Here is a 27231-nt window from a genome sequence, read left to right as displayed (position 1 = left end):
TGAGTTACTAAGTTTCTACTACAGAACATTTCCTGCACTGAGAAAGCACATTATGCTTTGATTTGAAAACTGACACATTAAGAACAGGAGGGGGGGTCGTCAGTTATCAATCACAACACCTGAGGTTATAGGGCACAACACACACACACACACACACACACACACACACACACACACACACACACACACACACACACACACACACACACACACACACACTCACATTCACACTTCTAAGGATGCAATTCACTTAACAAAGGCATATAAATATGTTTAATTTGAAATAGTTTTTACATGCTTTTGATATTTTGACAACAGGAAAACAGAAAACCATGGTTATCCTGGGCGTGTAGCACTGGAGTTTAAACTTAAACATACCCAAACAGAATGCAGAAAGCAGAATCACTACTGGGGTTGTAGGAGCATTAAGCACTATAAATAATGTAAAGCAATTATTTTACCCAAAAGTTAATGAAACAATTGTACCGACAAAGAAATGTAAAAAAAAAAAATTAGCATTTTGTATCCAGCATTGGTTCAGAGGCCAATTTATCATTTTCATCAGTCCCATCACTCTCACCCTCTCTGGCACCATCTGCTGGTGTCAGCTTCACCTTGAACACGTCCCACCTCTCAGGAAGGATCCCCTTGTTAAACAGGAGTGAGGCAATGTATGAAAACATCAGAATGGAGACAAGAGCAGACAGCATGCAGATGGTCTTGAATGGCCAGCGCTGAATGTAAACACCGTTCTCTAAGGTGCAACCTGGGAAACACAGGATCACAGGGAGTCCAAACACTGGCTCTCCACACAACAGTCTCAACACCACTGCAACAAGGTAGCCTGTGATTGCCCCATAACCGTTGGAAACCTCAGTGAAGAGGACACAGATCAGCTGGGGGAACATGATGGTGTAAGTCAGGTCTGAGCCCAGGATCCAGAACACCAAGATGCCGCCCTCCAGGTTGGTGAGAGAAGTTCCCATAAGTCCTGCAACCACTATAGAGACACGAATCACCCACTGCAGCTCTTTATCTGATGCCTAAAAAGCAGAGAACATAATACTTGAGTGACTAGGTGGAAGGAAATCACGTGTACATCTCATGACATATACTGACTCACCCTGCCACGCTGCCACCCCTTCCCTCTGACCCCCCCCCGACCTGCACTTTGGATCTGTTGAAAGGATGTGTGTCAGGTCTTTCAGAGACAGAAGATCAGGAAGGCAACATGGGACTGTACTACATCCTGTTTGTGGACTTCAGCTCGCCGTTCAACACCATCATCACGGACAACCTCCACATCAAACTCACTATGCTCACTGTGCCAGCCTCCACCAGTGGATTACAGTGGAACTTCCTGACTGAGAGGATGCCTAAGGACCTGCTGATCCAGTTCTACACTGCAATCATTCAGTCTGTTCTCTGTTCATCCACTGTCTGGTTTGGATCAGCCACCAAACAGGACATGAACGACTACAGTAGACAGTCAGGACTGCAGAGAGGATCAGCTGCCAACCTGCCCTCAATTGAGGACCTTTACCTGTCAAGAGTCAGGAAATGGGCAGGTATCATCACTGCAGATCCATCTCACCCTGGACACAACCTGTTCCGACTCCTCCCCTCTGGTAGGCGCTACAAAGCACTCAACGCCAAAACAAAAACAGGAACAGTTCCTACCCACAGGCCATCACTCTGACTAACAGTTAACTGCTCTGTCCAATAACCATAGGACTCTTAATCACAAACCATTTATTACTTATTTTTCCCATTGTTGAAAATTCAGTTTATTTTTTAAAACATAAAACATCAATTCTATTCTAATACATCTACCTATGCGGTGCTTACTGTAGATACAGTAGACTCTGTCATATCCACCTACATCATGTACATAAAGATACCTGCACATGAATTATTTACCAATTGCCATTGCACTATTGTGTATTAGTCTATGTCTTTTTGTATTAGTCTATGTCTTTTGCTGAATTTGTTCTGTCATGCTGTTAGTCTGTGTTTGTACATTGAGAGCAAGGTAAAACCAGAGTAAAATTCCTTGTACTTGCAGATGGGGGACATTTTATATTGTTTTTTGTGAATAACAGCTATTCCACCACCTTGACCAAATAGTCTGGGTTGATGGAAATTAATAAAACTAAGGGGTGTAAGCTTAAGTCAATGGAATAAATCAGTGCAGACACTTCTGACTTTTTAAAATAACTACATTGATGCTTTGATGCATGCTCCAAAACCCTCCTAGCAAGTTCAGTTTTTGGATCTGGGTATTTCTAAAATCCTGTGTACAGCAGGACAGTGAAGTACACCCAAACAACTCTGTGTAAACATGTAGATGGCTTAATGCTAAGAAAACAGCACAGAAAATGTAATTGTTAAAATAGATAAAAAAGAGCAAAAGAATGAGGGTTAGGGTTAGGTTTATGCTGTATGTAGGGTTAGGTTTGAGCTGAAGTAGGGTACTGGCACCTATTTTGGTCCAATTCATGCATTAGTAAGTAAAATCAACTTAGCTCAACCAGTGATGGCAAACGCTCATCACAAACAGAATCTAATCCATTCATTCTCATTCACATACGAGCAATTTGAGGTTCAGTATCTTGCTTAAGGACACTTCGACATGCAATGGGAGGAGCCAGGGATCAAACCTCAAAACCTGCTCTAACTCCTGAGCCACAGCCTCCCACTTGTGTAAGCACTACACTACTGGCTCCTGTTCTTTGTACTGACCTGACTCCTGATGGTCTGGTAGATGTTGGTGGTGAAGATGGTGGTTGCAGACAAAAGGTAAGAGTCAGCGGATGACATCACTGCAGCAGCAACAGCTCCGATGCCAAAAGCAAAAATGTAGGTGGGGGTAAATTGCTGAAGGATGATGGGCAACACCATGGCCCCCTCCCCTCGCTCATATGGAGAGGGAGAACCATAAGAGGTGGAGTTCCAGTCTGAAACAAAAGATAAATGGATGGTTGCTAACACTGAATCATCCAGGTCGTCCTTGGAAACTGTTTTCAAAAAATGCTTGGCAGGTGATTGGATTAACCAAATTATCTATTACCTACTATCACCTATCATATCTATTATCTATTGTCTATCATGGGTGAACTTCAATCATTCAGACCTTCCTATTGTTTCTTTGTTTAATCAAAGAGGGAAAACATTTTCTTCATTGAGAAAAGCCTTCAGTGCCATTCTGTGCATTTCTTTCAGTAACAAAATACTGTACAGTTTTTGCAGTGCTGTATGCAATAAAGAGACTTGATTCATTACACCAGTCTGTCAGAACTAGCAACTCTCAGTCTTTTGGAACAGTCAAGATTACCTGTTGACGCTGCAACAGCACCGATCAGCATAGATGGGATTCCAGCAATGATGACGACTCCTGCGGCTACGAAACAGATGATTCTGGCTGTGGACGTGGAGTTAGAGGACAGGGTCCTTTGATGGAAATCCTGAACTGCCATGTTGCCCACGCTCTAGAAAATGAAAATGTGAGACAAACCAAACCACACTCTATCCCCGTGTTATCAATTTAAATGTTATATTTTAGGAATGTTGCTCACACTTAGAGCAATGAGGAAAAATTTACATTTGTTGAATTAAACTGGCTTTACAATGCAGTGAAGGATGAGACAGGCTGTCCTTGGTTTGACCATATTATCTAAATAATAATTGTTCACTGAATAAATTCAATACAGACTCATATTATATGGACAATATGGGTTTATAACCTGCCATCACTTGTGTGTGGACGCTACATATGTTCATCAGTGTCATCACATTCCCAAAAATGAGCTGGGTTGTAAAATAATAATAATAACAAATATGATAATAATAACTTTACTTTAAGTCTAATGTACTACATAACATTTCTGACAATAGCAAGTTTTATAGTCAACTACACATCTGTATCTGTATGAAGGGCTCAAAAAAATACACTTAACACAGATAAACTGTGCTGCTATTCATCTTACCATCACAAGAAAATTATCAATCCATCTCCCGATTTCATCAGACTCAAGCTGGCCAAGCCAGGGGGCCTGATGTGTGTGGTTGAGTGCTGTTTCAGTGATGTCAGTATAGATGTCACTTGTCAGGACAAAAGGGACACACAGCCACTGTCAAAAGAGAAAAACACACAGTAAAATCTCAATAAAGAAGGGATACATCTGAAACCCATCATTTTTTAAACGTAAATCTCACCAAGCTAAGAAGCACCAGTGATATCTGGATGACATCAGTGTATGCAACTGAATAGAGACCTCCGAGAACAGTGTAGATGATCGCCACCACAGCAGAGATCCAGACGCAAACACTGAAGGGCAGATCCAAGATGACTGTCATGGTTGCCCCTTTAGCATCAAACATAAACAAACAGAATAAAATATAAAGGAAAAAATGGATGACAGGGTCAGAAAGTGAATATGTTAATTTGAGTGTGCTTACACGCGTGTACCTAAGGAAATCAGTAATCCAGGAATCCAGACAACTTCAGTTGTGACTGGAACAATGGCAAGAACCGCAGTCAGTACTTTTCCGTACTTTCTCTGAAATGGATCCATCATACTGATGTAATTGTTTTCCCTCATTGGTTTTGCAAAGAACAGCCCACCTTTAAATGGATGAAAAAGAGAGAAAAGTAATATAATAGTCTGTATTAATGGTACAGCCCTGGACATTTCTCTCCACGTGTTATTTAACTATTACATAATACTATACTATACTATACTAACATAAATATCTATTATGTAACCAGTCCATTACTAGCAACCAGACAGACACACAGTTATTTTCTTACCTTTTTGATAATAATAGTCACTTCCTTGTCTTGATTTGATATTGTGAATTTTAAGAAGAACATTGTATTTTATAGTTGCAGTAAATGGACTACACCGCTGGGGACACACCTTTTAAAAAAGTCAAATTCCAATAAACTGTAGTCAGACTCTTAAAACTACAGAGAGATTTATATGGAAGAGTGGCACTTACCAATAATAAAGGAAAATGACATTTGCAGAGGAATAAGAGCCCAGATTAGACCCTTGGTAGGGTCATACACTGATTCTGCAACACCAATGATAAAGCCACCTCCAACCCAAGTGGCTGCAGTAGAAAAGAATACACATAAGGGTTGTATCATTAAGGTGGTGTGAGAAAATAAAATGTACTACATATTTATTGAAAGGATTACGAGTTCACAAATGTTCCAACAACTTTTAAGAATGCATACAAACACTTCTATTTGCATTACATAACACTTATTGAGGACACTTATTGTCTTCTTGTTATAAGGAAACTAAAACGTACCCGTCATTGTGAAGACTCCCACTATCAAGCTCACACTCCGGTTAGCCAAAAAAGATATCTCAACCTGTCCATTGTGTGTGTTTTTCTCCATTTTCTTGGATTTTACAGACGCCCAGATACCAATTCCCAACACAAGCAAGTAGAAAGCTATCATCATTATTAGACCTGGTAGATTGAGAGCCATTCTAAATTAAAACCAGTGACGGTGAGACCTTACTCCTTTGGCTTGTTTTTTAAAATGTGCAAGAAGACCCCAGTTCCTATGCCTGCATCCAGATAAACCGGTTTTGAGTGATTGCACACAGAGCAGAAGGTGGCCCTGAGGGAGACCTTGCAGGCATCTTCCATGCTACCAGATTCCAGTACTTCTGAGACCAACTCTACAAGTAAGAACTGGTCCCCAAACTCAGACCATAGGTGGTTTTGTGAAAGGCACAAGTATCAAGAATGTTTAATCACTACTATCCCAAAGACATGGTGTGTAACATGACAGAAAGAATCCCTGATATGCTGGCTGTACATCCAACTGTAAAAAACAGCCACTAGATACCTTAAAAGGAGACTTTACAGATCCAACAAGCAAGGAGTAAAAAAATGCCCCACCTATTTTGCCTCACCCATCTGTTCCCTCTACCAAAACAAAACGTCGACGAGACATAACACAATGTGGCAGGAAATTTAACCCTGAGAACCAAGAAAAACAGACCACTTTACTCCTGCTCTTGAACACAGGCTTCCAGTTTAAGATTATATAAACTACTTTGCTTTGCATAAAAGTATGATTTTTTACTATTGCACACTGTATCAATGGATGGTAATTTTATTATCAGACTGATTCATATTCAAGCTTTCTTTTGTTCCTTTTATTGCAGAACCCTTTCTCTCACTTTCTCCTAATTCTTCTGTGGGCCTTTGTTGACAAAATTGTCAAAATGTCCCAGATAGAAAAACTGAACAGGGCACTTTATATCTAGTTAGTCCCATTCTTTTTGTAGCACTGAAGTTTAGTAGCCTTGTGCTGGTGCATGTTTCTTCAATTATTAATTATTGTATTCTTCTTTCTTATGTCAAAAAGTAGAGGGAGCAGTACGAAGAGGGGTCCTCTTCATAGAGAACAAAACTTATAACACAGTAACACAACTGATACGCAATTTATTTGATTATTATCACACGTCCATTTTTCTACAACATCAGGTTTCCTTCAATGTCAGTGCATTTCATTGGTCAGCAAGACAACCAGTAGAATTCAAAACCAAGAAAACGTCAAAACCTAGAATACAAGTGCTTAGCTGATTTCTCTCAATATCAAGCACTTATTCTCAAAAAGAAAACACACACACACACACACACACACAAATAAAACATACGCCATTGCATCGGTAAATAACTGATGAGAATGCTGTGCTCCTTAGTTGGAAGACACACAGAGAAAGAGTTTGCATAAGGCACCAAGACGTGGAGGGAGTAGCTTATAAATCGCGAGGTGGATTTCCTTTCTGTAGAGAACCGGCTCCGTGTCCAACTTGATACTTGGATTTTGAGAATGCGAAGCTAAAGTTTAGTTGAGGGGGGAAGCGAAATGTTTGTGCATCACCGTATAGCACATTTAAATTACATCCAAAGGGGGAAAAAAACAGCAACAAAGCAAACAGCAACAGAGCAAGAAATGTTTCAGTCTTCACAAATAGCGGCTCTAAAAATAAGAGCCATTAAAGCTGGAGATGGGGGATAAACACGCATTCAAAGTAAATATTTATTTGAATTACAAAACAAGCAAGTTTGGTTAAAAGCTTTTTACGATAGACATTTGTAAATTTAACGTAATGCAGACACAGGAATAGTATACTTGCTGAAATCAATGTGAACAGAGAGACTTTGCCATCATGCATGTAGGAATTTCACCATCCATTACAAAACCACAGAACTAAAAGAGAAAGACATGAACGGTGGCACAACAAACTTTAGAGGCATTCACATGTGACTCAAATCATGTGATCATTTCAAATTTGGTCATTTGTCAGCTAGTCTACGACATGCCATTCAAGCAGTGTCACTTATTCAATGAGTGAATTTAGCATGACCTCATATCATTAAGTATATCTACATGCACACCACCAATCAGGGCAATACAATCATTATTCAAATTACAGTGTGAACACATAAAGTCATAATCGAAGTAAGCCTTGCCAGGTTAAAAGGGCCATTCCACCAATTTTACACACGGGAGGAGGAGGTTCGTCAAGTCTACAAGAATAACCCCGATGATGTCATAATGATGTCATTGGGGTTATGTCCTCTTAAACTGGGAGACATAGGAGAGTTAACTGAAAGGTTGCGTTACCCCGTGTTTTTCCACTGCGCTCTCTCTCTCGCTCTGTTTCTCTCTCGCTCTCTCACTCTGTCTCTCTGATAAAAAAAAATGCTGCTTTCTGGTTATATTGTTGGTTTGGCGTCTATAATTGATTGTGGTGTAAATTTGACAGAAAACTGGAGAACAGAAACCCTACCCCATGTGAAAAACCCCTTTTAAGAAAGCCAGGCCTAGTGACGAGAGATTACTGTACAATTATTTATTTCAATCGTTTTACTGCTCAAGATGTTCCAAACGGTTTTGAAATGGGCAGGTCAAATTAAAAATCGTTCCACAAATGCCTTGCATTATGGCAACTGTAAGCTCCCATTTTATCCCATAATATGAATTGAAAGTAATAATATCGCCATCTCTGGCATTTCTTTTTTCCTTTTTAAACTGTCTCTCTCAAACGTCCCCCCAAGTTTATGATTATGACCAAATTGCTGTGGTACCCCCTTTAAAAAAGGTCCAAGCCTGTAGGAGAAACTACCGTGGCCGTGTTTGGTTTAGCTGTCCAGGGGTATGTAGAAACACGATGGTTCAACACGCCCTCCTTGGAAGGCGACCGACAATGTCTGTAGATATAAACATCTCATTCTAATGTAACAAAACCACGACAATTCTCATCTTTGGTGATTACGCACAAATGAAAACATAGTTATGCTTATTATATCCCATTTCTGCCAAAAGATCCCCTAAATGTTACACATTTGACCTTAATACATCAACATCTTGAAAATCACGCTTCACGTTCGTGCTTAGATCAGAAGATTGATAGTGCTGTCACCTTAATATGTAGCTACAGCCAGAAAGCATTTAGTTTAGCCAGTAGCTGTAGGAATGCATTGAAGAAAAAGTCCCCTGTAAAAAAAACATGTTGCAATTAATTAAATGAGACATGATTCTGCTAGGCTAGGCATTCCCCCAAATTCTGAAAAAGAAATTCATTCATCTGTACCATTATCAAAGTATTGCCCTAAGATGATTACGTACGAGATCAGGATATTGTGTGCAAGTAAATGTACTCAGTGACAGTGGAAAGGCTTCTGTGTTTGTATGGTCAGCTGTTTTGGGGGTTTTAAGGCCCCTAAAGGCCCTGAAAAGGCCCTGACGTGATGGTTTCCAACACGAAAAGGACAAATTCTGCCCAAGTTAGAACAGTTTTGTATTTTTCTCTTTTCTTTATGCTTTAAGCTGTGACGTAACTTGTCACATTCTTTAGCGCACCAATCAGGATTAAGTAACATCTGATCAATAAAAGCTGATGAAACAACACGCAGACAATCCCGACGAAGCATATCAGCTGACATTTTGACTGTGCCTAAAATGTTGCTTATTTAGGCCTAATATGTAAAAAGTTATAGAGAAATACTCTCATTTGAAGTTTTCAGGTGCTTTAACATAGATGAAGATCATGAACAGCAACTTTACATTCCAGTATACTGAATTCAATTTACAACAGTTTCACAGCATTACAATTATCAGGCAGTATTTCAATTATTTAGGGTTCAATTATGTTGAATATCGTATTTTAGGATAGAAGAAACTCCTCAAAAGTCACTTGACCTGATACCACAGCTAAAAAAAGAAAAAGAAAAAAAGAACCATATCCAGGTTGATATGCAGAACCCAAACTTAGAGCGTCATTCCTCAGACTACCTTAAGGCTGTGTAAATAGAGTACCATTACCTGTACAAGAATGTTTTCATTGACATTGGATTACAAAAAAAAACCAACCCAAAACTGATCAGCAGTACAAAAGCTTGTACTCCGAGGCTTCGTGAACATCGTGAGTGAGATTTGAGAACACCTTCAGTCATGCTGTCTCTCTCTGTCCATCTCCCCATGTTCCATTCAGCTGTACGTCAGTGCAGGTCATGCTCTCACTTCATAACCGTCAACCACATGTGTGTGCTCACAACGACACACACACACACACACACACACACACACACTCACACACACACTCACACACACACTCTCTCACACTCTCTCTCACACTCTCTCTCACACTCTCTCTCACACTCTCTCTCACACTCTCTCTCACACTCTCTCTCACTCACACACCTGAATCTACAAGATCAACATCCAAGATACAGACTGAAGGAACTAGGATTTGAATGCAGAGTTTTTCCAAAGTGGTTTGTGATAGACCCAGCCTTCGCCCTGGAGGAGAAGAAGAGACTAGTGTCAAAATATTATTATTTGTGACTATTTTCTGCAACAAGTTAGCATTACTGTTTAATCTAATAAAGTGAGCCATCCTGTGGTGGCTGTTTATTAACCTAAACAGGAATAAGAAACGCAAGGCTTTGCTCTTTTCAGAATCACAGAAAGCTCCCTTTGCCAAGTGTTGTCCATCTAAATGACCCAGATTCTTGGAAAATTCTAAATAGCTTAGTGCAAGGTGAGAACACTCTGAAACGGAGAAGCTCCAGCAGGAGACAGAATTAATGCTCAAGGTGATTTCAAATTTATTTAGCGTCAGCACAGACTGCGCTTCCTAATTCCTGTCTACTGCTGCAGCTTACAACAGCAGATACATTTTTACCAATTGTCTTTGCATGAACTGTAATAATTCTGAAAATGGATGGAAAAATAAATCAGAGAGCGGCAAACTGGTAACTGCAATGTGGTGGACATGCTCACCTCTCTTTCAAAGTATCTGGTCCTCCAGGGGGTTTCGGTCTCAGCACGGTGCCTCTCCTCTGTCCTTTGCCTCTCCTCGAGAAGCCTCTTGTGCTCCGTGGCTTTTTCGATATCCTTCTCCCGTAAGGACTCTGTCACATGTTGCCACAGGCGCCTGGAATGTGGTGAAATAATTAAGCATCTTCTCACTATCAACTGGAGTAAGATGTCGGAGAGGCATCATTGTGTTCAAAGATGTGCAAAAACGTTAAAGGGCTGGGACCACCGGTTTTTTGATGAACCTAAAAATAGCAACAAAATTCTGACCTGGATTCAGTCGGGCCCTGCTTCTCAACCGGCCGAACACTCTTCTTCGAGACAGGCAACTTGGTGACGTCGACTACCCTCGTCTCTCCGCTGGTGTAGCTGAACTCCAAAACACCGTTCCACTCGCCCTGCACACGGCACACCACTGCATTGGTGGTGTTGTGCTTCACCTCCGCTGTTACCCTACATTTAGGCAGACGGATGAAAAATGTTATATTGTTTATATGTTATTTTAAGAAGCTACATGTATATTCTTAGAGGCCGTTTCTGTTCTTCTTTCTCTTCTTCTCATTTTCTTGTATACTCAAATGTCTGGTGAGGTACTACACCACCTACAAGAGGTGCGGGATGCAGAGCGACAACAGCATTCGTATAAACTTGTACCCCAGGAGGGACTCACTTGTGTAATTTGCCCCCATAAAACGGTTTCGTCTGGAAAGTGATGATAGCTGAGTAGCCCGATTTGGCGCAGCTGATGTTGACTTTGCCGCCCAGTTCCACCCAGGGGACGGTGAGGATGGAGCGTGCATATGCACAAGGCAGCGTGAAAGTGTACTCTTCATCATGCTCCAACAAATATAAGCAACCTGGAAAGATAAACAGACAAAGAGAGAAACATTAGTAGCAGGTGCAATCATTTCATTAGGCCAAAATGTTTTAATACATTTTTAATTACTTCTTCACTTGACCATGCTGTTGGAGTTTCTGCACTTCTTAATTTGCTTACCTTCCCCTATCATGGATACCCCGATGGACATTCCCATGAACTTGCTCTTGGTCCAAACATGCGTGTTCACACACATCTGCCTCTCCTGGCATTCAGCATAGAAGCCAGACACAGGGGGGTGGTGGGACACCTGCTCTGCCACAAAGCGCACTTGGTAGGGGTCCTGGGAAGTGGCCGGGTCGGGGCTTCCCTGTGAGGGCTCCTTGGAGGCATCTGTTCTCCTGGGTACCTTCCAGGAGCAGTGGAAGGTCTCGCCGATGATGGGGTTGTACGGCTTTTTGGCGATGGCGCCCTTGCGGCCCTCGTGGAAGGAGGTGAGGTAGTACTCCACGAACCGGACCATGCGGTCCTCCGGGCTGCTGCCGTCGGCGATGGCCACAAAGAGGTCCGGGTGTGACATGAAGTCGGCATACATCTCCAGCAGAGAGCGCTTCTCTAGGATGAAGGTAGGGAGGACCACCTGGGAGGAGAGCCCAAATAAATAATAAATATGCTCACAATTTAGTTTTTAGGTGCATTATCATATTATTTACCATCAGTAAATCGAGCAAGATACAATGTGACGTACACTGGACGTGACCCCCACCCAGGGTCACAGTGTCTACTAGCATCTCCATCTGAGGTAAGCCAGTGGATCCACCAGATAACTGCGATAAATCAGAAACCCAAGGAGGAGGATATCCAAATACTAGAACAAACTGATACTGGAAGATAGAATGTCTATCCAGGACTCGACTCTTGGTGTTTAAGTGTGTGTCTGTCTAGGAGAAGTAATTAGAAAGCAAGAAGTACTTACTTCAGGTTGTAAGACGATTGAAAAACGATTGAAAAACAGACCTAACAGTGACTCCTGATCTAAGACTTTTTCCATTCAGACAAGTTGCTTTTTTAAGCTGTAATTTTAAGATCGACTTAATATAGTGGCCGTCTACTACACTATACCTCTCTATAGTTAAAGATTATTCTTCACCAAAACTAATTTTTTTTATCCTTTTCCCCAAATCGACACTGCTCATTCACTCAACGACTTGCAGTTAACCACCTTTGTGTTTGTGTGAATGCCTTCATAATTTCAACGTCTTATTATTAATCTATAGATTTAGATTTTGACATAAAATCAAAGTAAGTGAGTGACGTGACTTTAACTCTTTCCAACTAAAATCTTAAACTGGTTCACCTAATATCAGTAAAATAGTTTGAATTGAATCAATAGTTCTTAAAATGTCTTATGGCTCACTCAGTGACATCTGAAGTCGTTTTCCTCCTTGATCCACATTCTTCATATATTTTATTATTTTTCATATAATAAAAATTGTGTCATCAAAAGTTATTTTGTTCTGAGCACTCAACATTTATTGCATGTCTGTGCATCCTGGCAGAGGCTGTGACTCTGACTCTTACTGAGGTTTCTTCCATTTTTTTATCCTCGCTTAGACGAGCCCCTTGAGGAAAATTGGGACTACTTGACTAGTTGCCATAACGTCCGGGTTAACACAACACGGGATAAGTCGGAGGTCTGTGAACCTGACTAAACATCATTGTCAGATAGATTTTTTGACAGCAATGGTGGGGTTGAACAATGAAAACAACATGATGCCATGCTACTTCACAACGTCATCCAACTACGTTTTTTGATGTGGATACAACCTAGTGGCAGAAAACCACATACTGTATGTTTAAATGGTCTTTAAAGCTTAAAGAGTAGAAGAAGAAAAGGAGAATTTTCTCAACCTATAAAGAAAAATTGGAGATTTCACTGGACAGTGACCAAAAGGTAAAGGTGGTAGAACCAAGATAGTATGCAATGTGAGGAAGTCACAATGAAGAAATAAGGCAATAAAATTAAAATGGGAGCGTAAAATAAACCTTCCTCGTGACCTCTTAGGGTTTCTTAGAGTATTTGAAAATACACAGTGTGTTATAAACTGCATTATGTGGATGACTTCTTTACACCACATATAACACATTGTTTTGCTGCTTGGAAGTACATGGAACTCGACCTACCCGCGTGAGGTCCATGCCCAGCTTCAGCTGGGACAGCAGGTGTAGGATGACGCTGCGCTCCTCCTCCACAGCACCCAGGTCCTCCTCCTTGTCTGTGAAGCAGTCCTCCGCCTCATCTTCCGCATCAATGTCTTCCTGCTCCTTAGAGAGTTATGGGAGGGGAATGTGATTTAGTCAACAAACTGCTCGAGTGGCTCTGTGGAGGTCACCAGTAAGAGATTGTTTATGTTGGGAGAGACTGCATAACTGCTCAACCAAGCTTTTAAAAAAAAAAGGAAAAAAGATAACATTATGGGAAATAAATCAAATCAAACTTAATAACCAACAAGTTGGTACAACCTTTTCCAAAAAATATCTTAGCTGCTTCCTGGTGTAGAGTGGGTGTCATTGGGATGGTCTTACCCCAGAGAAGCTGCAGGACTCGGGGCTGCTGAGCTCCAGGCGGCTCCCCTCCAGCGCGCCCTCTCCTGTTGTGAAGCTCCCAAGGGAGCTGCTGCCGTTCTTCAGGATGTCAGGCAGCTTGGGCTCCAACCACTCGATAGTGGGTCCTGCCATGGATGGGGAGTGCACAGAGGCAGGTTTAGAGGTACTCACGGTACTATCTCCCCCCACCCCCGCCCTCCAAAATCCCCCGACAGTCACAGCTGCACACACACACACACACACACACACCCACCCACACACACACGTAGCTCTCCACTCAGCCTTCCATTTGCCACACAACACCTCGCAACCACCTGGCTGCTGACTGGACAGATGGCTTATTTCTTAGCCAGTTGCCCTAGACCAAAAGAGTGTAACCCAACTCCTCCGATGAGCCAAGTATCAGGATACTTTGGCCCCGCCGACAGGAACCATCCCCATCCTCTGATTGGTTAAACCACTACAGGTACTGCTTGGGCATTTTTATATGTATGTTTAGAGGTGGGCAGATCTCATTCAAATTCGCCTTGTGCGTCGTCGGACAACTTAATCTGATTGGCTGCTGCGATGAGTCTGGCCTAATGAAATATACATTAAGTAATGAGACCTGCTGTGAAAAAAGTGGGACATTAGCTGTGGACTTTTTCCTATTTCAAATCATCCATAAATAGAAAGAGTTGAAATATCAGCAAGTCAGACACTTTTTAAAACTGCACTGTACGTTTGTCAATATGAAGCTGGTTTATGTTTACCTTTGTTCTCAACGTGTTGCTGATGCATATTTTAACCATTTGAGATCTCATTACTTTCGAGACAGGTGGTAAGAATAGGTACGGTTCCCCATCAATAATGCAAAATAATTCCACTGTCGGGCCAACACAAACTGATTGGGTGCAGGCCTGCATATGCAAGACTATGATTTGCTGTAAGGACTGCAAGTTTTAGGCCATGTTAAAATAAAATAAAAATCACCTGCAAGTATCTGAAAAAACCTAGAGAAGGCAGGAACCAACAATCACTGTATACAAAATATACACATCAACCCCCCCCTCCACTGACCTCCCAGGGAGCCTCTCTGCCTGGCCACCTGCTGCAGGTGCAGGATGTGCAGGCACTCGTTGAGGCAGTTCATGGTGGCCATGGAAGTGGCCTTGAGCATGAGCAGATCCTGGTCCAGAGGGGAGAGGCCGGGGGCTGCAGGCAGGCCCTCGATGCTCTGGATCAGGTCTCTGTGCTGGCCCTGGGCCTGGCTCATCATCTGGGGGCAGTTAATGAGAATGGTTTGGTTATTTTGGGCAAAAACAACTTTGTCAAGATGTGTAATGAATTTGATGTGTGCATGTGCTGTTGATTTTGTTTAAATTAATTGAAATATTTTAACCTGGCTCCCTTTTTTATGTATGCACAACATTTTTGTTTAGAGACAATAATATTAACATAAAAATTAAAAACATGCCTGCCTACCATTAACCCTTAGCCCTGTAATTTAAATCCTATCCTACTAAAAACTTGGACATTTTAACAGAAACATGTAATAGATATGGCAGCTTTGGTATCAGCACTTCTCACAGTAAGCTAAGAGTGGGGGGAAATCCCTAACTGCCATGTTCTGACTAAAAATCAATATAGAACAAAATGCATGATTGATCCAAACATTCAAACTAGCCCAAATTGTGCTGCTGAAATCTGAAATGTGCATTTAATCATTACAATATTGTCTAAATCTAATCAACATGTGTTTGCTCTTAAAATAGCAGAAGTGCAGACACAGTAGATAGATCACACCTACTGATGTTAGAGGAAAGACCAGAGTACCCTCTTGTGGACAAACAGCATCACCCAAATGGGTCAAAGTGAAGATCACAACTAAGCAAATCTAAATCAACATAAGCTCTACTATAAACTAAGTCTTAAATATTACATGTTTACCACTGCATGTTTTGTAGGAACATAATGTTGCTTGCACTAAAAAAGGGGCTCTTTAAGATATCAACACTGTACTCAAGTTTAAACATTAATGAAACCTAATGTAGTGAGTAGAGTGCCAGCCGTATTTTTTTCCCCTGCTCATGTAATTATGTTATTATGACTTTCTATAATATTTATGGTTCATCTCATGTTTCTTTTGTGGAATTAGTAATCTACAATAACCAATTATCTATCCTGTAAATTGAATAAATCTTTGCCTGTTATAGCTACAGTTCTTGCGTTCCCTCTGTGTTTGTGTCTTTGCGGACAGTGTTGGTTGCATAACAGATGCATCAAACCTCCCAGTGACGGATAAAAAAAATCTAACAGCATTTTGATTGGATCAGATGCAGATTTTCTTGACTTCTCTTGTAACTCACATTTCTGCCAAACAGCAGACTAAAACCTTGGCAGAAAGACCTTAATTACATTTTTGCTTGTGTCCATCTTGTCTCCTGCTGCATGTTAATATAAGCTGTTTTGACCCATATTTTTAGCATCCTAGTCAATTGCTGGTCCTAACATGTCATTTAGTTAGTACATGTAACTGTAGGAATAGATTCTGAGCAAAATACATATTCCAGGTCAGCCGAACATGCAAGCAGTGGGTTTCCGGCTTGCTGCACCTCTCTGGCGTCCAGCAGGTGGTCTGGCAGCAGGGACCTCTTGCTGGAGTATAGTGACGAGCCCTTGTTGAAGCCAAATACAGCGGGGGGGTTTTGGCTGGGCCGACGCAGGGACATGGGGGAGCTGCCGCTGCCTTGAGACGCCATCGAGTAGCTCCGGGACTTGGGTGGGGGATTACTCTGTGCAATGCAAAATATTGACTGCCGTTAGAATATACCTCACTCACATTTATGTCTAAAGTCAATTTCTAAAAAAAATAAATATCTGAAGACAAATGCACCACTAAGACAGGCGGGGTTAACATGTTTGAATGGGCAATTAAATGGTCAATTTCACTCCATTTATAAAAGTTATAAATTGCAGTAAAGCAAAATTTGCAGTTACTGTTACACTGCATACATCTGCCATAAGAACATATAGCTCCTGGCCATTTCCAACCACAGCTACAAAAGAGCGTTGGGGAGTTCTGTGTTTTTAGTTCTCATATATCTCAAGACCATTAAAATAGAATGAGGGCAGAATAGTAGTCTGTAGATCAATATCCCGATCAATACTAACGTTCACTGTGCTTACACACATAAAGGTGAAACCTTATCTTTTACAGAAGAATTAATATTAAACAGCTCTAATGAATTTTGCAGCGGCTTGGTTCGAATGCTTCACTGTCATATGAGGAAGGAAAACAGGAAGCGGAAAACTATCCAGCTCACATCCGCTCCGTCACACTTTGATGTCTGTTTTACACAACTCATCACACACACACTTTTAAGGGGTGTTGTGCAGTGGTCACTAAAATGTTGAGAGTATAATATATATGCATACTTGCATGCAGGAACAAGATTGAGGTGTGAGTGATCCTTGCAAACATCAACATACAACTATCAATATGTGCCCATATGCATGCACAGCACCTTACCTTCCCCATGGCCTCTGTGTGGTGCTGTGTGCAGATCTGCAGTCTGCTCACCCAGTGCTGCCTCTCTTTGGCATCGGTGGCTGAGACACACACACACACACACACACACACACACACACACACACACACACACAAGAAAGAAAAACAAGAGAGCAAAACCTTGTTACGGTTAATCTACAATGAGCTTACTCAACATCGATTCCTGTATTCTCCTGCATCACTGGCACCAGATAATGGAAAACATCCAGATCAATATTGTATGAACCTGATGGATGGTGATGACAGTAGGGCTGTAGGTAGAAATGGAGCTGACAAGCACCAATAACAGCAAGCTAACTCACTGTAAATACAAGAGTGTCAAGAAGTCAGTGTGTGTATTTAGGTACCCACCCCTGAGCTTGTACTGCTCCCCGCTGATGGCGTTGACAGTGAAGGTGTGCGAGTCCTCGTCGCTGGGCGAGATGACAGCCCCTGCCAGGGGGAGCATGCCCCGGGGCTTCTGCGCCCGCGACTGCTCATTGACAAAGTACTCCAGCAAGCCCGCCTCATTGTTTAAGACAAAGAACCTGCAAAACAACAGCCACCATGACAATGTCGCTCTCCCCTACAAACCACCAAGGCATTACTTGGATTGGATTAGACTGGATTACAATAAGGAACTTGGTTGAAAGAGGCTGGTGAATTCTGATAAGACAGACTTTGTTTTTCTTACCCCTGACTGGGACACCATACTTTTTAGTATTTCAATAAAAACTCACCTGTATTGCCACCCTGTTACAAGGTTGGTATATTTCATCAAGTAGCCATCAATATTCTCCATGTGGTCACTGGCGTGAAAGGTTATCAAGCAAAAGGAGACAGAGAACACTTGTTAAAATACTTGGACTGACTTCACACCCATAAAAACACAAAAGGTGTATCCACAAATCAATCACAGAGCATTGCCTAGTGACAGACCTGCTTATAAGGCGCTGTGATTTAATCTTTACCTATCTGATTAGGAAGCCAATTTGATCATAAACTTAAGAGCAAATTTCTCAAATCATTACAAAACTCAGAACATAATGGCTGTATCACAGTTATGCTGCTGGTGCCTCATTGGATAGGTAAACAAAATACGCCTTGAATCAGTGAAATAGCTTGAGGGCTACCAGGACAGCCAGCCACCCACCTATACTGCCAGCTTTTGGCACTTGCTCTCCCCGAGCTTGGGGTCTTGTTCTGGGGAAATACATCCAGCCTGCCTTCGTTTTCCGTGATTCGTAGAGCCGTGGTTTCCCCTTGCATAGTCACAAGCAACTCAGCCTCCTTTAGACGCTAACTCAGCCTGCTAGCGTGAAGCTAACCTGTCAAAGCTGGCCAAGTCACAAAGATTTTGTTTAATGGACGAGCCTCCTTTATGACACAAAGTGAGGCTGTCGGTTCATCGCTTATCGCAACGCGCCACACACCCAACAGACGCCGGACTGTTAACTGGTTACGTTAAATAAAGGCTGATAAAACATGGTCTGTGCTGCTAATACTGGGAGTAGCTTTATAGCTTGTGTTTGCGAGCTCGCCTGATATTTACTGCTTTGGCTAGGAAAACCAGTCACGTGACTGGATCACGAGCGCAGGCTTCCGTCGCGTAAATTTAAAATAATAAAAATAAAAACAAATTAAATGAATTAAATTATTAGCCAGGTAAATCCGCCTAACCTTCTCCTCTGATAAAAGTAGAAAAATAATGTTTACAGAGATTTTGAAAATGATTAAGGAAAAAAGTCAAGAGGTGGAAATAAAGCTACACCGGAAGTTGAGCATTTTTATAAATTATATTATTGTTTTATTGTATCCTTATCGGTAACTGGTTCTTTCCTAATAAATAAACAAGTGAGCATACAAATATGAAAAAAAATTGGTTTTTATTTTTCCTTAACTTATCACTTAGACATAGGGTCTTTTAACTTGCCAATGTAATGTTATAAATGTGAGTGAATCACCCTGATTTGATTCCCGAAAATGAGCACAGTTTTGAAAAATAAACTTTTTTTTATATATTTAAGTTTTACATATATAAGTTCTCTGCAAATATTTATTGATGTGTTTGCGTGTTTACTCGTTTTAGGCTATTTGTAGGAGCGGACTTTATTTTGAAAACACATTTTAAACCGGAAGCGTCGTTAAATAATAAAACTTGACGTCGGTTGGTTGCGTGAAGGCAGTGCAACGAGCGGGTTTCTGCGTTTCCAATCAATATTCAATAATAAATGACCGGTAAAACGTCAATGCACTACATATGGGGGTTTCCCTTCTTCTTTGTAAGCTCACTATTACCGTTCAGCTCTATAAAATAAACCCAGTAGTGATCTGTAAACCTTCCAACACGTGTAAAAATGTTTAAAATCAATAGTCACAGCTGTGTTTAGACGCCTGTAATATTAGTTGTATAACATTGTCATTATTATTGTTGTTGTTCCACTTTTGCAAAAGCAAGAGGTGTCGGCTATCCGTGGCGAGCAGGCGAGGGGAGGAGTGGATCGGTAGAAATTTATAGGGCGTATGAGGAAGTTATAATAGACGAGGGAAAAAGGAACAACAGGATTTTCATTTTCAGACGCACACGATTTACTACTCTCAAAATGCCTGGAAAGAAAGTCTGCATCGTCGGATCTGGGAACTGGTAAGTTTTTGTGGTTCAGGTGCATCTTTCAGGGGGACACAAATAACCTTTTTCGTACTAGTTAATAATGGCAGCCAACGCTCAACCAAACGCGGGTTTTTGTCATTTTGCAGATTTAGATCCATACCGGCAATATGTTGTCCGATTAACGCAATATTTGTAGTCTTATTTATCACATCAGATAAATGCAAAACTAAAACGTCCAGCTGCTGTGGATCCCTCCTCCCTTTTTACAGCAGCCCATTTTATACCAACCTGAAGGATTAGAACATGCAGGCCTTTATACTGCTAGATTATCCTAGTGCCTCATAATAACTGATGATAATGACATTTGGATACTTAATGGAAGTTTTAGCTCCCAATGTGGCCATCAGTGTATTATGAAATGAGGAGGTTGTAGACTGCTTTTCCATTTTCCTGCACGTTTAAATTCTGATTCACTTGATTTGAAGTAAAATGCTTGTTTTTTTCACCCTAGCAGACCTGTTATAGTTTCCCATAATTCAATTTGATTCATTAGTCTGGATCTAGAGTGTTTCTTTTAGGGGGGGTCTCTTTGCTGTGTGGATTGGTTGAAATGTTAGTTTTACACTCACCGTCTGCTCATGTCCTTCACTCCCTCCAGGGGCTCTTCCATTGCCAAAATAATCGGGCACAATGTCAAAGCATCCAACCGATTCGACCCAATGGTGAATATGTGGGTTTACGAAGAAATTATTGATGGAAGGAAGCTAACAGAGGTCATCAACACGGACCACGAAAACGTCAAATATCTGCCGGGTCACAAGCTGCCTAGAAATGTGGTAAGTGCTCTAATTTTGAGGAGTTTTGATAAGGAGGCTGTGTGTCAACAGGTGAGGCAATTCACTGCATTCTTGAAACAGACTTTGATTGCACAGTGAGACATTACACTGATAAGATAAATTCACTTCGACCCATATCTCTTGGGTGTCATCCAGTTTATCTACCATTGCTATGTAATTGGGTGCAGGAGAAGAAGAGACAGTTTTTTTCCCCTATGACCATTAACGTTAGACAATATATACTAGTCTATACAAAAAAGATTTGTTTAGAATTAACTATTAATAATATAGGCCTGCCTTGCATTTCTATGCATTTTTTTGGTTGCTTTGTTGTGTATTTGTCACTTCCTCGTGGATAACCACATGTTGTCATATTGAGGTATTTTCCAAGAAGCGACAATTTGGTTTTAGTTTGTGCTGATTTTTCTTATTTCCAAACTTGCCAAGTCTTTAAATCTTAATAAAGACTTGGGTAGCAAGAGCAAGGGCTTCTTAAAAAATTACTTCAGTTCATTGTATAATTTAGCTTTTTGTGAATTAAGTCTGGCATAATGATATTTGTGAATTTAGTTTTTGTTATTGTTATGTATGTTTATTTCCTATATCTGACATGTATATAATAATAATTTTATATTCAAAATTCAGGACCCATATATATTTCTTTGTTGTTGGTGGCTCACTAGGTCGCTATTCCAGAGATCACAGAAGCCGTCAAAGGGGCAAAGATCCTCGTCTTCGTGATCCCGCACCAGTTCATTGGCAAACTCTGTGATCAGATGAAACCTCACATCACGGAGGGAACCATCGGGATATCACTCATCAAAGTAAGAGCCTGCCATTAACTTTGTGTCAGATTTCCTCTCGGCAAAAAAGGGGAAACAGAGAAATATTCAGTCACTTGACTTTACTTCACATGGTTCTGTAGCCACAACATCACAGGATGTTGTAGTTGAACAATACACAGCCAGTCACCCATATGAAACATGAAGTAGCCTATCGATCACCAGTACCTCAAGGCCCTGTCCAGGCCAGAGATTATGTCACTTTGTGAAAAATACAAACAATTGTTATTGTCATCCAGGGTATAGATGAGGGGCCAGATGGGCTAAAGCTCATCTCAGACATCATCCGAGAGAAACTAGAGATTGAAGTCAGCGTCCTAATGGGGGCCAACATTGCCAGCGAGGTGGCAGATGAGAAGTTCTGCGAAACCACCATCGGTAAGACACCATTTTTTTTACTATAACGGTTATTTTTTTATTTTAAAGTCCACAAAATGCAGAGGGTAATTTACGATCAAAAGAGGATGCGGTGTGGTTGTCAAGACAACAATAAAAACACTGCATTACTTCCATGTTTTAGAATTCAGTGACCTTTTTTCTCTTTATCTTCTTCATTATAATAACCTGCTTTCAATACAGGGGCAAGAAATGAGGCAAACGGCGTTATCTTCAAAGAGCTGCTTCAAACTCCCAACTTCCGCATCACTGTTGTAGAGGAGAGTGATACAGTGGAGCTGTGTGGAGCTCTGAAGGTAAAGACAGCCACATATTGGGAATATTAAGGATTCCCTCCATTACAACATATACAAATAGTCTGCTTGGAAAAATGTGTGTCTAATATGTTTTTTCCACAAAAAAGTACACATTAAAATCCTTAAAAGGGCATCTACTCCTTGAATCTATGAATATGAGAATGTCTAAATTTTTATTATTAAAAATATTTATTATTCCAAATTTCAAATCTTCTCTCAGTGTGTTAAATAAAAGCAAAATGTTGCATGCAGAACATTGTGGCTGTAGGTGCTGGATTCTGCGACGGCCTTGGTTTTGGCGACAACACCAAGGCGGCGGTGATCAGGCTCGGTCTGATGGAAATGATCGCCTTCGCCAAGTTGTTCCGCAAGGACCAGGTGAGCTCCACCACTTTCCTGGAAAGCTGCGGCGTGGCCGACCTCATCACCACCTGCTACGGAGGACGAAACCGAAAAGTTGCAGAGGCCTTTGTCAAAACGTCCAAAGTGAGTCGGACATGAAAATTTTGCTTACAATAACTTGTCACTTACAGTCATTTGTTGCACTATCTTGAAATAGTTGCAAAATAAACATAGTTAAATCAGCTGTTTTTAATTTATATTGTAGAGGTCATGCATTAAAAGTTTGATATGTTACATAGTATTAATTGTCTGCATTTTACTGAATAGACCGAAACATCTACTGGGGTTTATAGATAAATGATTTGTGACAGGAAACCTCAGTGTACTGTTTGAACAACAATATGAGGAATATGACAATAAAATGAGGAAATGAACATATTCAGAAGATGTCCCCAAACAACAGTTTAAACTGTCTCTGTATTTCTTTCCCCAGTCTATCACTGAGCTGGAGGCAGAAATGCTCAACGGACAGAAGCTGCAGGGTCCACAGACCTCAGCCGAGGTCTACAAGCTCCTACAAAAGAGGGACATGGTCAACAAGTGAGTCCACTTACTTCTATAAAAACTAACACTGTTAACACTTACCTGTTTTTTGTAAAAGCATATGAATCAAACTGGTCCATTTCAAACACACCTCCAATGCATGCTTAAATACGATGTCTCACAATGCTTCTGCTGGGTATTGGGCTAGGACAATTCGTTATATTCAACTACATACAGTATCTACATTTATGATATGCACTCAGTGGCAACTTTATTAGGTACACCTGTGCATTCTTCTGCCGTTCAACACAACAATTATGCATTTACAAAGTTATTATAAAGTTATAATATATTCAGTGTTTGTATACTCAATTATATGTTTATTATTGAGCTCAATGTTTTATTATTATCTTACATGAACGGGGCAGAATATTAGAAACACACGGGCGGCTTGGCTCAGAGGCAGAGCAGGTCGTCCTCAAGGTTGTGGGTTCGATCCCCGGCTCTGGTGCCACTTCCTTGAGCAAGATCTGAACCTCAATTGCCGTGCGGTGTGTTGAATGTTGTTTCTGTTCACTGAGTGAATGTGTGTGAAGGGTGATGTGGCTAGTGTAAAAGCGCTTTGAGGAAGACTATAAAGTAGAGGTCCATTTACATTTACCATCTACATATATAATTCAGTCCAGTAGAGCGAATATTATCAGCCACTATTGGCCTATCACAGGCATACTGCTATTGTATCAATATCTGCGTATATGTGGAATTAAAAATGCTTGTGGTAATGTATTGGCATCACAGCAAAGTTTATCCAGCAGAGTGCGCTGTGATTTACAATATTGTGGCAAAAAGCACAGAGAAAGAAGGAAGCAGCTCTCTGCAGTGTCAGCTAGAATTGGTTGGCCATGTATATGTTATACATGTACATGTTAAAGGGCATTTGTTTAATAAAGCAGCCTTCTGAGTACCTTTGCATGATCATATTGGTGTAAAATTGGTGCGCGAAACCACATAGAAAAAGGTTTATTCCAGGTAGAAAATTAACTTTATTGTCTGCCATATCGGGAATCAGCCTCATTGCTAAACCATAGAATTGAATTAACACCTCTATCACAGTGTCAAATAAGCTGCATATCATAGGCCTCATAAATGTTGACAGTTGTATTGGGCTGCATTAGATTGTGCAGGTGTAGCTAATAAAGTGTGGCCTGTGTCTGCATGAACGGGCCTTGACTTTGCCCCTAGATGTTGTGATCACTATAATTAACCAACAACAAGTTTATTGGATGCTTTTCTCTTCTTTTAAATGTGCATTACGGATATTTGCAATGATGTGAGATTGAAGTAAAGTTACACTGTACACAGCCTTGGCCGTCTGACACAGGTGTTTCCACTTACATAGCCTGATTAGACCTCTTGTCTTGACATCTTCCTCATTCTCTTATTAGTTTTGCTGTATCTGTGTCTTGATAGCATTAAGAACCAGAATCTGTTAGTGAAACAACTTAAAACACCGTATTTCTTCTTAGTACTATGATGACATTATGTAATTCTTCACCTCCACCTTCAACCTCAGCAGAGATCTAATCAGCCAGAAATGAAAGCACCTATGTGGGTGTGTAGTTCCATTAAGTTATGACAGACTGTTTAGTCATAGTTGAGTCATTTGATAAGTTGTCATGTGAAAACCTTTCTGTCCTTGATCTGTGACCAAGACTAACAAACGTCCAGTAAAACTGAGTCTGATTCTCTGTTTCCTTCTATAGGTTTCCATTGTTTTCTGCAGTCTACCAGATCTGCTTTGAGGGCAAAGAAGTGAAAGAGTTCATCACCTGTCTGCAGAACCACCCAGAGCACATGTGATGGGACCGACGTGCAGACACGTCCACAGCTGCTCCTTCAATAGCAATTTACTACCACTAGAGGGTGAAAGAGATTCATCAGATAGAAACGCACAAATAATGACCAAAAGCACTTTTTACAGGTGAAATATCGGGGATATTTTTCTTAGCTTTAAAAACCATTTTTTAAATTAATTTTGCTCTTATTTTGTGAAATGTTCTGTATTCATGTGGGTCTTGTGCAGGGAATTAAAAAACATGAATTAAAAAGTTCATTCTAAGGTAAACCACTCCACTTTTATGAAAAAAAGTCTGAATTTTTTATGGGGGACGTAAACTTAACACTGTTTGACATTTCACTACATTACAATCTCAAAATTAAAAGCATTTTGTATCTTCATGAGGAGTTGATTTCTAAATAAAATCAATTTATAAAATCTGTCTTTTCATTTCTGAAGAAGCGAAATCAGTCCAGCAAGCTAGTCAAGAGTGTTTTAGTGATGGATGAAGATGATGTATTTCCATAAACAACAGACACAGGACCCGTGTGATCACAGAGCAAAGATTTCTGCTGGTTCAGTATCTTAATCATTGTGTATCCATCTTGCTCAAATCGCTGAAATGGGAACTTATTCCCAGTATCTGATATTCACTCCTGTCTTTGCAGTCAGCTCTGTGATTGAGTTGTGTGTTAGATCCCACAGTCTGTCTGTGACGGGCTGAAACTGATTCCCATGAGGGCCGCAGTAACTCAGTATGAGAAAGCGGATTAAAGAACACAGAGCGTCCTTGTCCCTCCATCTCAACTGTGTTACAGGTCAGACTGGTGAAACCTTTGATAATCTCCCACTGTCTGACTCCATCTGTCTCCCGTCACTGTTTCTATGTGGTATGTCAATTTCTGTGTCTGTCTTTGGATCTGACTTTTCACTGTCTCTCAAAGTTCAAATGAGAAATAGACTTCACTGATTCCTTCCCAGTTTGTTGCATGCTGAGATAATGAAATGAGAGAAAAACAAGAAAAGAGACAGCAGCTCTGTGATGCTGTACTCAGGGAGTGTATCTGTGTTCGCTGAGTTATATGTTCCCCTTCTCAATGTCTTCTACACATAGGACAGACTATTTATACAGCAATGTTTTCCCTAGGTCAATATGGTGAAATCACCCATAAACAGATTATAGCGTACTGATATTTACTCCTTAAAACCTACAGACAGATCTCTTGAGACATCAGTGGCTTAACAGTCAGTAATATCTGCAATTCACACTGCATTTAATACATCCGTCTCCCTTTATTCTTTTTGCAATCTGAACTGTGAAGAGAGCTGATAAAGATGCGAATGTCTTACAATTTTAGTTTTTATCAAGAGTCACATGCTCAAAAGTCAACACAAGGCTGAAAACAAGAGCAACAGAACAACTTTGAGAGGACATAGCTCTTTTTTTTTAAAATACAATCTTTAAATCTAAAATAGTAAATCTTTTAAATCACTAGAAAGACAGATGTGTGTCTTATGTGTTATATTAAGGGGATATAGAGCTGGGGAACCCTATGGGCACAGTGGTGGTTTGAGTTAAATTCTAACATCAGCCTTCTAACATGCTCGCAATGAAAATAACGTTTAGCAAATGCATTTCCTTTTTACCTTGTTACCCATTTGGGCTTAGCATGTTAATATGCTAACATTTGTTAATTAGCACTAGACACATGTACACCAGAGGCTAATGGGAATGTCATTAGTTTAGCAGGTATTTGGTCATAACCCAAAGTATTGGTCACATTGAAATTTTGAGCTGATGATGGCACTAGAAGAAAAGTCAGAGGATTAATAAAATTGTTACAGTTCATCTTGGGGGGACATGAATATTTAAACAAAATCAAATTTCATTGCAATTCATTGGATATTTGTTGAGATATTCAGCTTAGACCAAAATGGCACCAGTTATTGCTATTTTGATATGCTGGAACAAATCTGGAACATATTTTTACTTGACAAATTCAGGGATGTTTTTATCTTTTATTCTATTTTTTTATTTTTTATTTATCAATTTTGGACCGTTCTTTTTGGAAACATGCAATTATTTTTCTGTCTCACAGTTTTGAACACCAAGACCGTCAATGTGTTTGTCAGTCAATTGTTCTCTCATCGTTCAGATAATAGTCTTTTCTTTGGCTTACTGATAACCCTTATAACAGTTATATAGGTTGTGACACCT

The 27231-nt window shown here is 40.5% G+C and overlaps 3 protein-coding genes across 4 annotated transcripts; 1 reads left to right on the top strand and 2 right to left on the bottom strand.

Moving 5' to 3' along the window:
- Positions 1–250: 250 nt before the first annotated feature.
- LOC127378575 (high affinity choline transporter 1-like) lies at positions 251–6383 on the bottom strand. Its single transcript, XM_051427540.1, has 8 exons — positions 5320–6383; positions 5002–5115; positions 4469–4624; positions 4216–4364; positions 3987–4130; positions 3335–3488; positions 2743–2957; positions 251–1043 (listed from the first exon to the last, which is right to left on the bottom strand). Exons 1-8 carry the CDS (start codon positions 5501–5503, stop codon positions 513–515), a joined length of 1647 nt encoding a protein of 548 aa, XP_051283500.1. The 5' UTR covers positions 5504–6383; the 3' UTR covers positions 251–512.
- A 71-nt stretch (positions 6384–6454) lies between these two features.
- On the bottom strand, positions 6455–18887 carry osbpl11 (oxysterol binding protein-like 11). Of its 2 annotated transcripts, none has more exons than XM_051427534.1 (13): positions 18464–18887; positions 18051–18119; positions 17683–17858; positions 17293–17372; positions 16325–16555; positions 14841–15039; positions 13761–13906; positions 13359–13499; positions 11355–11814; positions 11028–11214; positions 10628–10810; positions 10322–10475; positions 6455–9838 (listed from the first exon to the last, which is right to left on the bottom strand). In XM_051427534.1, exons 1-13 carry the CDS (start codon positions 18577–18579, stop codon positions 9782–9784), a joined length of 2199 nt encoding a protein of 732 aa, XP_051283494.1. In that variant the 5' UTR covers positions 18580–18887; the 3' UTR covers positions 6455–9781. The 2 variants fall into 2 exon arrangements, with proteins under 2 accessions (XP_051283494.1, XP_051283495.1); XM_051427535.1 differs by having other exon boundaries at positions 16376–16555; positions 18464–18886.
- Positions 18888–19520: 633 nt separating this feature from the next.
- Positions 19521–25451, top strand: LOC127378580 (glycerol-3-phosphate dehydrogenase 1-like protein). The gene is made up of 8 exons (XM_051427547.1): positions 19521–19954; positions 20580–20757; positions 21441–21581; positions 21839–21977; positions 22179–22291; positions 22544–22777; positions 23127–23233; positions 24940–25451. Exons 1-8 carry the CDS (start codon positions 19914–19916, stop codon positions 25034–25036), a joined length of 1050 nt encoding a protein of 349 aa, XP_051283507.1. The 5' UTR covers positions 19521–19913; the 3' UTR covers positions 25037–25451.
- The last annotated feature ends 1780 nt before the right edge of the window (positions 25452–27231 follow it).

Source organism: Dicentrarchus labrax, unplaced genomic scaffold (assembly GCF_905237075.1).
Source record: "Dicentrarchus labrax unplaced genomic scaffold, dlabrax2021, whole genome shotgun sequence".
NCBI classification, from domain to species: Eukaryota; Metazoa; Chordata; class Actinopteri; family Moronidae; genus Dicentrarchus; species Dicentrarchus labrax.
Note: the sequence above shows the minus strand (reverse complement) of the source record. Positions and strands in the feature narration are given on the sequence as shown.